Source organism: Dermacentor silvarum, chromosome 1 (assembly GCF_013339745.2).
Source record: "Dermacentor silvarum isolate Dsil-2018 chromosome 1, BIME_Dsil_1.4, whole genome shotgun sequence".
NCBI classification, from domain to species: domain Eukaryota; kingdom Metazoa; phylum Arthropoda; class Arachnida; order Ixodida; family Ixodidae; genus Dermacentor; species Dermacentor silvarum.
In genome coordinates this window covers 41395961-41407891 of record NC_051154.1, presented here as the reverse complement: position 1 = coordinate 41407891, position 11931 = coordinate 41395961, and the positions used below count along the sequence as shown (strand labels likewise).

At 44.4% G+C, this 11931-nt stretch overlaps 1 protein-coding gene across 1 annotated transcript; it reads right to left on the bottom strand.

Moving 5' to 3' along the window:
- Positions 1 to 6865: 6865 nt before the first annotated feature.
- On the bottom strand, positions 6866 to 11893 carry LOC119461527 (protein FAM136A-like). The gene is made up of 3 exons (XM_037722874.2): positions 11606 to 11893; positions 7409 to 7549; positions 6866 to 7189 (listed from the first exon to the last, which is right to left on the bottom strand). The coding sequence occupies exons 1-3, from the start codon at positions 11690 to 11692 to the stop codon at positions 6998 to 7000; spliced, it is 420 nt and encodes a 139-aa protein (XP_037578802.1). The 5' UTR covers positions 11693 to 11893; the 3' UTR covers positions 6866 to 6997.
- Between the last annotated feature and the right edge of the window lie 38 nt (positions 11894 to 11931).

The following is an 11931-nucleotide window of genomic DNA, read 5'->3' as shown; positions in this document are numbered from 1 at the left end:
GAACAGAGGGCAGCAGGAAAGGGGGTGAAATTGGTGCATTCATTCAAAAAGTATGAATTGGCAAAGGGTCAAACAGGAATGCAAGGAGCATTTATGGCTAAAAGGGAAAGTTGCAGTAGAGCATACAGTCCTTGGCTTTGTATACCTGTGGACAGGAGCAAATGCCAAAGAGGAAAGCAAAAAAATGCTGGAATGGATATCAAGTGGCATTAATGAGCTAGGAGGAGGGTGCGAGATTATTATACTAGGTGATATGAACGCACACATAGAAGACATGGACGGGTACACAGACTCAACAGGTAACATGATGCTGGATATGTGTGAAATGCATGACTTAGTTGTATGCAACAGTACTGAGAAGTGTGAAGGGCACATAACATGGGAGGTAGGGAGCCTGCAGTCGACAATAGATTATGCACTAATGTCACATAGGATGCACGATAGCAGAGTCTGACGATCGGCTAAAAGTAATGAACATAGATGAATATGGCTCCAGAAGTCTAGGTAGTGATCACAAACGTATTAAGGCGAGTTTTAGAAGAGAAATGAAAGTAGGTAGGAGGCAAGATGAACAACCAGGTGGGATATTTTACTCGGAAAAGCAGCTTGAAATAGCAACCCAACAAATTGAGAAAGTAATTTCAGAGGATACAAAAACAGAATGGACATATGCAAATTTAACAGGGCTATTTGAGCTAGAGCTTGCTAAGGTACGAGTCAGGCTAAAAGGGAACAGAAGACCTGGTGGGATGAGGAGGTTAAGAAGGCCATAGAGAAATGTCAGGAAGCATCCAGGGAACACAGATATTCAAAGCAGAGGGGTGAACCAGAAGCTGATGTAGGCAGAAAATGGAATAACTTCTTGAACTGTAGAAGGGAAGCATCCCATCTGATCAATGAGAACATTAGAAGAAAGGGGACCCAATGGTTGTCCGAAGTAAACAAAAAGGATAGAAAAGCATCGAAGAAATTTTGGAAACATCTTAACTCCTTGAGTAATAAGACTAGCCTAGAGCAAAGGTTTATAATTACAGCTCAAGGTGTTCGGCTAGAAGGAGATGAGGCAATGGAACATATAAGAACAATGATGACATAAAAATTTAAAGAACGAAATATAGCATGTGCTCAATCAGGTGAGGATAGACTAGTTAGTGCAGTGGCTCCACTAGCACAAAGCGAGTGGGAAAGGGCAGAGAAGAGGGTTCCTAGTAGCACATCGACAGGTCCTGATGGCATCCCAATTATGTTAATAAAAACATTGGGCCCAAAATCTAAGAAAGCGTTAAGAGAGGCAGTGAGCAAAATGATAATGGACAGTAAAGCCCCCGACGGGTGGAGACTGAGCAGGATGAGCATGATATATAAGGGAAAGGGGGACAAAGCCGACATAAACAACTACAGTCCCATAACAGTGACGTCAGTGGTTTACAGGGTGGTGATGCAGATTATAAAGGACAGACTGCAGGCATGGGTGGAGAGCGAGGAGGTGCTGGGGGAACTACAAAATGGGTTCCGGAAACAAAGAAGGTTAGAAGATAATCTGTTCTCATTGACACAGTGTATTGAAATAGCAGAAAAGGAACACAGGCCCCTATGGCTTGCATTTCTGGATATCAAGGGAGCCTATGACAGTGTAATCCAAAAGGATTTGTGGGACATACTGGGCACTCTAGATGTGGAAGATGGAGTAAGAAATCTTTTAAAAGATATCTATAATTATAAAGTAACAAGGTGCTTATAAAATGGGAAAACAAGGTATCTGGGCCTATAGAGATACAGCAGGGGCTTAGGCAGGGGTGCCCTCTGTCACCTCTGTTGTTTATGCTGTATTTACAAGGATTAGAGAAAAAATTTGAGAGGAGCGGACTTGGCTTCAACCTTTCCTTTTTCAAGCAAGGAGAATGGATTAAACAGTCATTACCAGGACTGATGTACGCGGATGACATTGTACTTATGGCTGACAGCAAGGAAGACTTGCAGAGATTAATGGACATCTGTGGTAAAGAGGGAGATAGCTTAGGTTTGAAGTTTAGTAAAGAAAACTCGGCAGTCATGACTTTTAATGATAATCAGGGCAGCGAGCATAGGATGCAGGAGGTTACGCTGGAGGTGGTGGTTAAGTACAAATATCTTGGAGTGTGGATAAACAATGGGGCTGAGTACCTAACGGAACATGAAAAATATGTAACAGCTAAAGGCAGCAGAAATGCAGCTGTGATGAAAAATAGGGCACTGTGGAATTACAATAGGTACGAAGTGGTGAGAGGGATTTCGAAAGGGGTTATGGTCCCTAGTTTGACTTTCGGCAATGCGGTCCTGTGCATGAGATCAGAGGTTCGAGCAAGGTTGGAAGTTAAGCAGCGAGGGGTAGGTAGACTTGCTCTGGGAGCACACGGAAATACACCAAATCAGGGGGTACAGGGTGACATGGGATGGACGTCATTTGAGGGCAGGGAAGCCAGCAGCAAGATAGAATTTGAGGAGCAATTGAGAGAAATGGCAGAAAAGCGGTGGGCAAGGAGTTTTCAGTTATTTGTACATGAGGAATGTTGACACAAAATGGAGGAAGCCGACCAGAAAATTGTCAATCAAATATTTGGACTGCAGGAGGGGTGCAAACCAGGAAACAGCGGTTAAGAAAAAGGTTAAAGAAACAGAGAGGGGTCTGTGGAAAACAGGGATGCAGACGAAATCAGCACTGGGAACATACAGAACTTTCAAGCAAGAAATTGCGAAAGAAAATATCTATGATAATTCTAGGGGAAGCTCTTTGTTGTTTGAAGCCAGGATGGGAGTATTGCGGTGCGTGTGGAGAAGAAGAGGAAACGGCTTCAAAATAACTTCTTCTTGGGCGAGTTGGTGTTTACTGAACATGATACTTAGTAGCGCAAAACTCGAAATAAAAGACAACAGTGAAAGACGAGAGGAAAGGAAAGACGAGCGCTACACTCACAACTGTTTATTTCGAAGCAAGGCTTGCTATATATACACAAACATACGCATGCGCAAACGCAAGGAACACAAAAAGGGCGCCAGTCAGCCGAAGGCAGAGTAGTCACATTATATGCTTAACAATCTGATTTCTGAATCGTAAAGTGTCACGGTCGTTTGACTAACGCAGGCTGGAACATTGATTTGGATGTGGTAGGCCTCTAACAGTTCACGAGCGGTTTTGTTCTTACTTTTGCCTAGGATCCTGACATTAAATAACAGCGGTTCACAGTCGGGACAAGACCTGCAATGCGCGGACAAGTGCGCGGTGGTATCCTTCTTTAAAAGATTTGCGTGCTCTCTCATTCAGTCGTTGACGCAGCGTCCCGTTTGCCCAATGTAGCGCTTGCCACAGCTGAGGGGAATGAAATAAAACCGCTCGTGAACTGTTAGAGGCCTACCACATCCAAATCAATGGTCCAGCCTGCGTTAGTCAAACGACCGTGACACTTTATGATTCAGAAATCAGATTGTTAAGCATACAATGTGACTATTATGCCTTCGGCTGACTGGCGCCCTTTTTGTGTTCCTTGCGTTTGTGCATGCGTATGTTTGTGTATATATAGCAAGCCTTGCTTCGAAATAAACAGTTGCGAGTGTAGCGCTCGTCTTTCCTCTCGTCTTTTCACTGTTGTCTTTTATTTCGAGTTTTGCGCTACTAAGTATCATGTTGAGTAAACGGCTGAACACCTCATACTTTTCTGTAAAGGGCTTAACCCTACAGTGCAAAGCAACGGGGCTGATTTTTTCAGAGCATTGGGGTTTAGGGACAGTGAAGGCAAAATAGACGTTTAATGGGTAGAAATAACCAAACAGAGGTTATCTGATTGGTGGCTAAAATCAAGGCAGGGGTGAAATTTCACCCACCACAATACAAAATAGGGTAATAGTCATGGCTACGTGGCGTACGCCACCGCCCGATTTAAAGGGTTCAGCCTCATCCATCTATGCGGGTGCAGCTCTGCGTTGGCGAAAGCGCTCGGGTCCTCCGACTTTGCAACAAGTCTTTTCACCAGTGCCTTTTTTAATGTTTGTATAGCCTCGCGTTTAGCAGATTAATTGAAAAAAGTAGAGCCAGTTCCACGCAGTGAAAGCTGTGAAAACAGCGAAGCTGGTGGTCATTCTCTCAACTTTAACCTCGTGTTTTGCGCAATTTTCATTAAAGTCTTTTCTCTCGTTGTCTTCGTTTTGCTAGACCTGATGGATGTCTCTGCTCGGCCTCCTGCTCTCGAAGTTCGGGGTTAGCTTGCCTGTGCTGGCGTTTGGCTTGCGCTTCCCGTTCTCGATCCTCGGCGGTAGCGGCTTTCCTCCGGTGGCGCTTGGCTTGCACTTCTCGCCCTCGAAGCTCGGGATTTGCGCAACGTCAGCGCTGCCGCTTGCGCTGAGCGCAATCCATGGGGCGAAAAGGCGCGCGTTGGCGAAACACCCCCCCCCCCCTGCTCTTATACCCCTCTCCTCCCCCGGCACGTGCTCTGGTTGGTTTGCTCCTAGTCTCGGCGCACCCTCTGGCTCGACTTAGAACAGCTTCGCTGGTAAAACTTTACTGAGATGTGAAAATGCTGCTGTGCTCCTGCACAGTGCGCTGTTGGAGTCCTTAGTCCAGGTCTACTAATCAGCTCTTGCTGATTAGTAGCTGATCAGTAGCTGTAATCAGCTGTAGCTGATTAGTACTAATTATTAATGCAAATGCATTATATGGCTCATGAGGCGGAAAATCTGGCGTAGGCATGACCACACGATGGTCCAAAAAGTCAAGGGAACCCAAGTGAGCCAATCGAGGCAGTTGATGACGTCAATTAAGGCAGAGTGGATTAAGGTGAAGCTAATTAATGCACAGTTAATTCAGATATATTTAATTAAGGCTCTCGAACCCACGACCATTGGTGTTAATTAAGGCCCAGTTAATTAAGAGAGTTAACTAAGGCATTCGAACCCACGACTTTTGGTGGGAGTCGAACCCTCGACCTTTTGGTGACCGCAATGCTTTCGCATTCATCCACGTAGGGATAACTAAATACCTCTTTAATTTTTAATTAATTAGTACTAAACGTTGCTACGATTCATCAGTTGTAGCTGTCAGCAGGCCAATTGGCTAATTAATTAGTACTAATAAGTGCTACTAATCAGCAGTTGTAGCGGTCAGCAGGCCGATCAGTGCACTTTTAAAATAGGAACAAATCCAAGGCACCTTCTCTCGATATATACACACTCTGAGCACTTCATTTCAAGATGAAAAAAAAAAAATGAAGCTAGCACTATTTTCTTTCATCAGAGCACCACATTCACAAGTGCAATGTTCAAACCTACATGAGCTTTGCTCGCTTGCAAGCACCCTTTACTTGCACATTTAAAGCATGCTCTCGCTGCAGGAACCGCGGATAAAAATGAAATTTGATGATACGGGCCGTAAACTGCACAAAATGCACGCGGCATCTAACACGCATAAGAGTGTCGCAAAAGGCACAGAGACTGCAGCAAAACATGCATGTATACACACCACCAAATCACATGAACAGCCGCGGACAGTGCTTCGTCACCCTGTCCGCGCCGTGCTGACCGAGCTATGTGCGACAGCAGTGCCACGAGATGTGAGAATCGGTGGCGGGTCCACGCAGTCACAGAAGTTTGAAAACTGAATCTAGTCTAGTAACGTTGTGGGGTACCACCAAGCCCAATCCCACATGTTATGTAGATTTGTACTTTGTAATATAATGAAGATGCATAATGGCTGCTGCTGGCTGTGAAACCAGAGAGAGAGAGAGAGTAAACATTTTATTACATAAAGAAAAGGTAGTAAGAGTGTGGGAGGGACCCCTAGTCCGGGGTCCCTAGAACAATCTCAGCGACAGCGCGGGCCCGTTGAACTAGGGCCCGGTGGACCTCGGGAGGCCCGTCGTGGAGGGCATCCTCCCACAGCTCTTTGGTGCGGAAGGGGTGCAAGATGACCGGCAGGGGAGGGAATAATTTTGCGGTGCACTGCACCATGACATGGAACGCCGTGGGGGAGCTTCTACAGCCCGGGTAAGAGTCTGCGTAGCGGTCAGGGTAAAATTTATGCAGGGAGAGAACATTGGGAAATGTGTTTGTTTGGAGTTGGCGGAGTGCCACCTCTTCCTCTTGCGAGAACGACAGCGGCGGCGGATCCATGGTGTGTCTAGCTTGTGTATAGTATTTTAATATGTCTCTGTATGTGAGTAAGGAGCCCGCCTGATCTGGACTCCGATCCTCGTCATGTCGGGCAGCCCGGAGGGTAATTTCTCGAGCGACCGCATGTGCGCGGTCATTACCCAGCAGTGAGGCATGGCCAGGAGTCCAGAGCAAGTGGATGCATTGTGGGGCAGATGTGTCTGTGTTTGGTGACTGGTGTAGAATGTGGAGAGCCGCCTTGAAGAAGCCGCGTCCCGTCAAAAAGGCGCGGCATGCCTGCTGGGAATCGGTTAGGATATACACCTCCCCAGGAATCTGGAGAGCGTGTCGCACAGCAAGCGCTACTCCAAGGACTTCTCTCTGTCCAGGTGTAGAACCCCATAAGGAGGCGGCCATAATAAATGTTTCAGCGCCATCCAGCACTACCGCGGAATACCCGTTGCGACACCGAGCAGCATCCGTGTATAGGGTATTTGTCTCAGGGATGTCACCGAGCATGCGCACCAGGTACCGTACACGGGCGAACCAGAGCTCATACTGGGCGGGAACTATCTAGTTTTGGTGCAAGTCACCCCACTATATCATGTACCTAAACCACCTTACATTAGGCATTACTATATCAGCCCTCTGGAACCCTTGACACACTGTCAACTACCCTTGCAAGGCCTAATGACTGCAACTAAGCAAATTATGTTCAATGTGTAATAAAACCCCAACAAAAGCAAAATATTATTGTCTTTTCATCAAGCATTTATGGCAGAAAGTAACAAGCACAGCTACATGGCATGTTAATTGATATTAACTCATTCTAGAAACACAAGAGTCAGTACAAACAATTGACACAAGTGTACACTAGCCTCTAAAGTTGACTTAACGACTCTTTCATTCTTCGCTGCATCTGTGGCAAAAGAGCAATATGTTTGTCTGCACACTTCACAACACAAGAGTCATATTGGCCTTTTAACTTGGAAGCTTCTGCTTCTGTTGGCGTTGAGCCCATCTGGTCCCGCACGTCATTCTCGCACTGCATAACACACATTCGTATGCGTTCCTGGAATATAAATAAAATATTGTAATACAGGCTCAGGTCAAAAATTTACAGCATGATAAAAAAAAAATGTGCAATGCAGAAGTTTTTATGAAGTGACAAGTAAGCATTTTTTGGGCTCATGTTTCGCAGGCACTTGGAATCTTGAACACTGAATGCTTGTCGATTTAATGCAAGCAAGATTCCAAACAAAAGCAAAAAATCTAATGGCCACAAACACACCTGAAAGTTTCCAAGTTCACCTTCGACTTTACTCTGGGCTTTGTTAAGAGGTTCAGAGCAGTTCATGATGCACGTGCGAGCGCCATCCATAGACAAGCTGGAATTGTCACAACACTTAACTGCACACCTGTGCACATTGCCCTGGAAAAAGAAGAGTTTGGGGTGCATTGTCAACACAATGTTCAGGTTATGTGACAAAGCAAGTTATGTGACTTAACCCCCCCAAATGCGACATATTTATTTTTTCCACTAGGAAGATATGAAACAGTGACGGGCGATACCTGTAGTGCAAGTACACTGACTACACCTTCTTATACCTTGAAGCTGAAGTTTTTTTTTTTTTAATTTTTAATTTCAGAGCTTTGTATTCATTTTGATTCTGTATTTCAGATATTTCCACATTGTATAAAAACTAAAACTCATTCTGCTCTTTATTAAGTAATTATAGGTTATTTGTCTATCTTTTGTCAAAGCATGTTTTTTTCAATAAGTATGTTTAGTTGTTTCCTATACACATTTAGAAGTGTACCGCGGCTCACTTGCTGCTGGACTTTGTAGGGGGCCGAAGCCTTGTCAAGCTGCAGTTTGCGGCTTTTTTCCCGTCACCTCCATATTTCTCATGGAGAAATAAAAATTTCCTTTTTGATGGATTGATTTGATTGAAAACAGATGCTGCCATGAAAATGTGCAGGCTGGTATTTATTTTTATACAGGTACTTCACAGGTTCCACCTGGGAACATCGTGTGAGGGGGGGGAGTGCATATTTTTGTTTTTAGAAAGATCGATCAAGACAATATAAAATAGAAGAATGACAAACTCTTGATTGTAAGAAATGCAAAATGTAAATGCAAATCGAACAGTTATATAACTTTAAAGACGACGCATAAGGTCATGGATCTGAGAATGACAACCTCTTGGTTGTAAGAAATACAAAATGTACATGGAGATCAAACATTATAAAATGTTAAGGACAACACAAAGTTATGGATCTGTATAAATAGCTGTACCTAGCCAAGAATACATTTCTAGTGCTGAAGAAACAGCGCCTCCAGCAGTTTCCTAGAGATTTCGGTATCTTGAACGTTGGCTATATTATCTGGAAGATTATTCCATAATACAATGGCACGTGGCAATGCAAATGTGTTAAATGCATTAGTATGACCACAGAGACTCTGAAACCTGAGGTTATTGCGCAAACAGCAAGTACAGTGATAAGGTCTAAGCGGCAATGAAGAAGGATGTTTGCTGTTGATTTTGCGCAGCAGACAGACAAGCGAAACGTTTCTGTGTGGGTCCAAAGAAGGAAGTGATAGCAATTGTTTCTTGTCATGCTGGAATGTCTGGTGTAGTCAATGACGATGAAACGTGAGGCCCTGTTTTGAAACGATTCTAAACATCGAGGTTTCATTCAAGGTGTTCTGCAGAGAAAATTTTGCCAGTGTGGAACTAGCTGGACGATGATGAAGTTCTTTAAGTGGAGATCACCACAAAGAATAAAGTGAATATAAATATTTCTTTATAACACTCCATCTGGCCTGTTAAAGTGTGCTGTGCAGTCATACATGTCCTGAACATTGTGGTCAATTTATGCGGGATTCATTTCTGTTCTACGTGCCCCAGCATCATTGTCAGTCCTAAAAACTGTTCTTGAGTTTTGCTGAACATTGAAAGCCTCACTGTCAGAACCTCATTTGAAAACGTCATTTGCTGAACATTGAAAGCCCTATCAGCCATCATGGTCAGCATCTCGTTAACTGTTTACAAGCAGGGCATGGACCACGCTGTGTATTTTCACACCTATTTTGTGTGTGCCTTGGTAATACCAAAAGCCTGAATGGCAGCACTTTCTTTCAAGGCAGTGAACCAAAAAGAAATAGGAATTGGGGGAGAGGGAGATTTCTAGGTTAATTTCAAGCACCTGGGTTTCTTTAACGTGCCCCCAAAGCTTAGTACATGAGCATTGCTGCATTCTGCCCCCATGGGAATACAGTTACCATGGCCAAGAATCGAACCCGCAAGCTCAAGCTAAGCTGCAGATAGCACACAGCCACTGAGCCACCACAGTGGGTAATACAACCTGAATGCCAAGACAACTTCAATGTTACAAAGTGTATCACCGCATCCATCAGCTCTGACACCATGTGAATCCTTGCTTGGCTTTCAGTTTTAGAAAGGCACAACAGAACAAGCTGTTCATCCTATGTATGAAGCATGCTACTTGTGGCTTTTGTTGTGTCCATTGTTTTTCACATGCTTCTGCTTCAATACGTCAAACCAAACAGCCCATCAACTTGTGCTTAGTGCATTCTACTATTTTAGCGTCCCTACCTGAGGCACATAATTATTTTCTAGGATTGAACAAATAAATGCAGAGTGGATGCACATTTTACCGTGAGGCCACACTACTGTCATATTTCCCATTTATGGCGGAAAAGAAAACGATTTTCTTTCTTGTTACTCCCAATTACCTAAAATTTTGTATTTGCAGTCACAAGCGTTAGCACATACCACTTTTCTGCTGGCCGACATCGGCAGCGATTGTGACAACGGTACGTGACTCTGCCGAACCGAATTTGAAGCAATTTTCTTTTAAAAACTAGTTTTCCCCACTGCTTGTCGTCGTATCTCGTATTTGTATAGCGACACATAACACAATCGTCACATTAATACCACGTACAACCTTTCACATGGCAGTGCATGTCGACTGCGCATGCTGTGTCATCACATAATAGCTATCGACCGATTTCATTAACGTGTGTGGCTTCAAAATTAATGGAGCACGTCATTTATTCGCATGTAACCAAGTTTCTAATCTCTGTTGACTCCTTTCACCCACAGCAACATGGTTTTCAAAAAGGTTTATCTTGTGAGACCCAGCTTGCATTATTTACTCATGACATCAGCTCAAGCATTGATCGCAATATTCCCATAGACGCCCTGTTCCTCGACTTCGAGAAAGCCTTTGACAAGGTACCACACAAACGACTATTCCTTAAGCTCTCACACCTAAATCTTAACCCTTTTGTCTTCGACTGGCTGTGTGACTTCCTACAAAACAGGCAACAGTTTGTTTGTATTAATGGGCATACTTCCTCATTAGCGCCTGTTATATCCGGAGTTCCTCAAGGCACTGTCCTCGGACCACTACTTTTTTTAATCTTCATCAATGACCTACCGACAAACATCTCCTCCTGTATTCGACTTTTCGCAGACGATTGTGTCCTTTACCGTCCTATCCATAGCTTCCATGATAACACTTCCCTTCAAAACGATTTACTAACTGTTGAAAACTGGTGTCGAACTTGGCTAATGTGTTTAAATATCAAGAAGACTTCGCAGATCTCATTCCACCGCAGAGCTTCCTACCAAGCACATAGGTACGTCATTTTTAGCTCCGAATTATCTTTAGCTTCATCGTATAAGTACCTTGGTATCACAGTGACTAATGACCTCAGCTGGTCACATCATATAGGAAGCATAACAAATGAAGCTAACCGTGCCCTTGGCTATGTCCGGCGTAACCTTAAGTTCACCCCTCCTCACGTAAAATTGCTAACGTACCAAACGTTCATTCGTCCCAAGCTGGAATACGCATGCGCAGTTTGGGACCCGTACCAGATTAACCTACAGAATTCTCTTGAGTCTATTCAAAACCGTGCTATTAGATTTGTCTTCTCAGATTATTCATACTATTCTAGCGTCACTCATCTAAAACATACGGCTAATCTTCCCAGTCTTGTGTCACGCAGAAAAATAGCGCGCCTGTCCCTCTACCACAAGTTTTATCACTCGTCTCTTGCTCACTCGATTATCGTACCTGCTCATCGCCTTTCGCTCCGCAACAGTCACTCCAAAGCTGTATACCCACCACCTGCGCGCACTACTGCGCACCTCAACTCATTTTTCATTCGAACAGCGAATGACTGGAATCATCTGCCCACCGACGCTGCGCACCACTCCGACCCGTGCCACTTCAAGTCAATCATCGTAGAACTCGTACAATTGTAACCCACCCCTCATGTAATACCCCGTACCAGGGGCATTTGAGGTATCAATAAATAAATAAATACACCATGCGAACAAACCGCTCTACCGATGGGCCCAGTACTCTCCCGGAACCACAACACACAGAAGCAACAACTTCCAAAAATCGCAAATTTGGAGAAGCTGCACGGGCTGACAATAAAAACTATTACCAATATTTTGCGGAGACAAGAGTTGTCGAGATCCTTGACCATGTCGTCTACGGCAGTTTGAACACGCAGAGCAGCTCCTTCAGCCATTGTATCGCGTTGTTCAGTTTCACTAACAGCAGTATTTCCAGTACTAGTACAATGCCTATAATGCAACTACACTATAACATGCTTTTCGTGACGGCCTTGCTCGCACTTGTCGGTTCACAATCCCCTCGTACTGGTAGGAAACCAAGCAGACCACTATCTCCGCGAGTCCACGTGCTGGCGCCAGCCGCCAGCCTTGCCGACTGCGTATGGCCAAACCTGGCTAAACAAATGCATGTCTA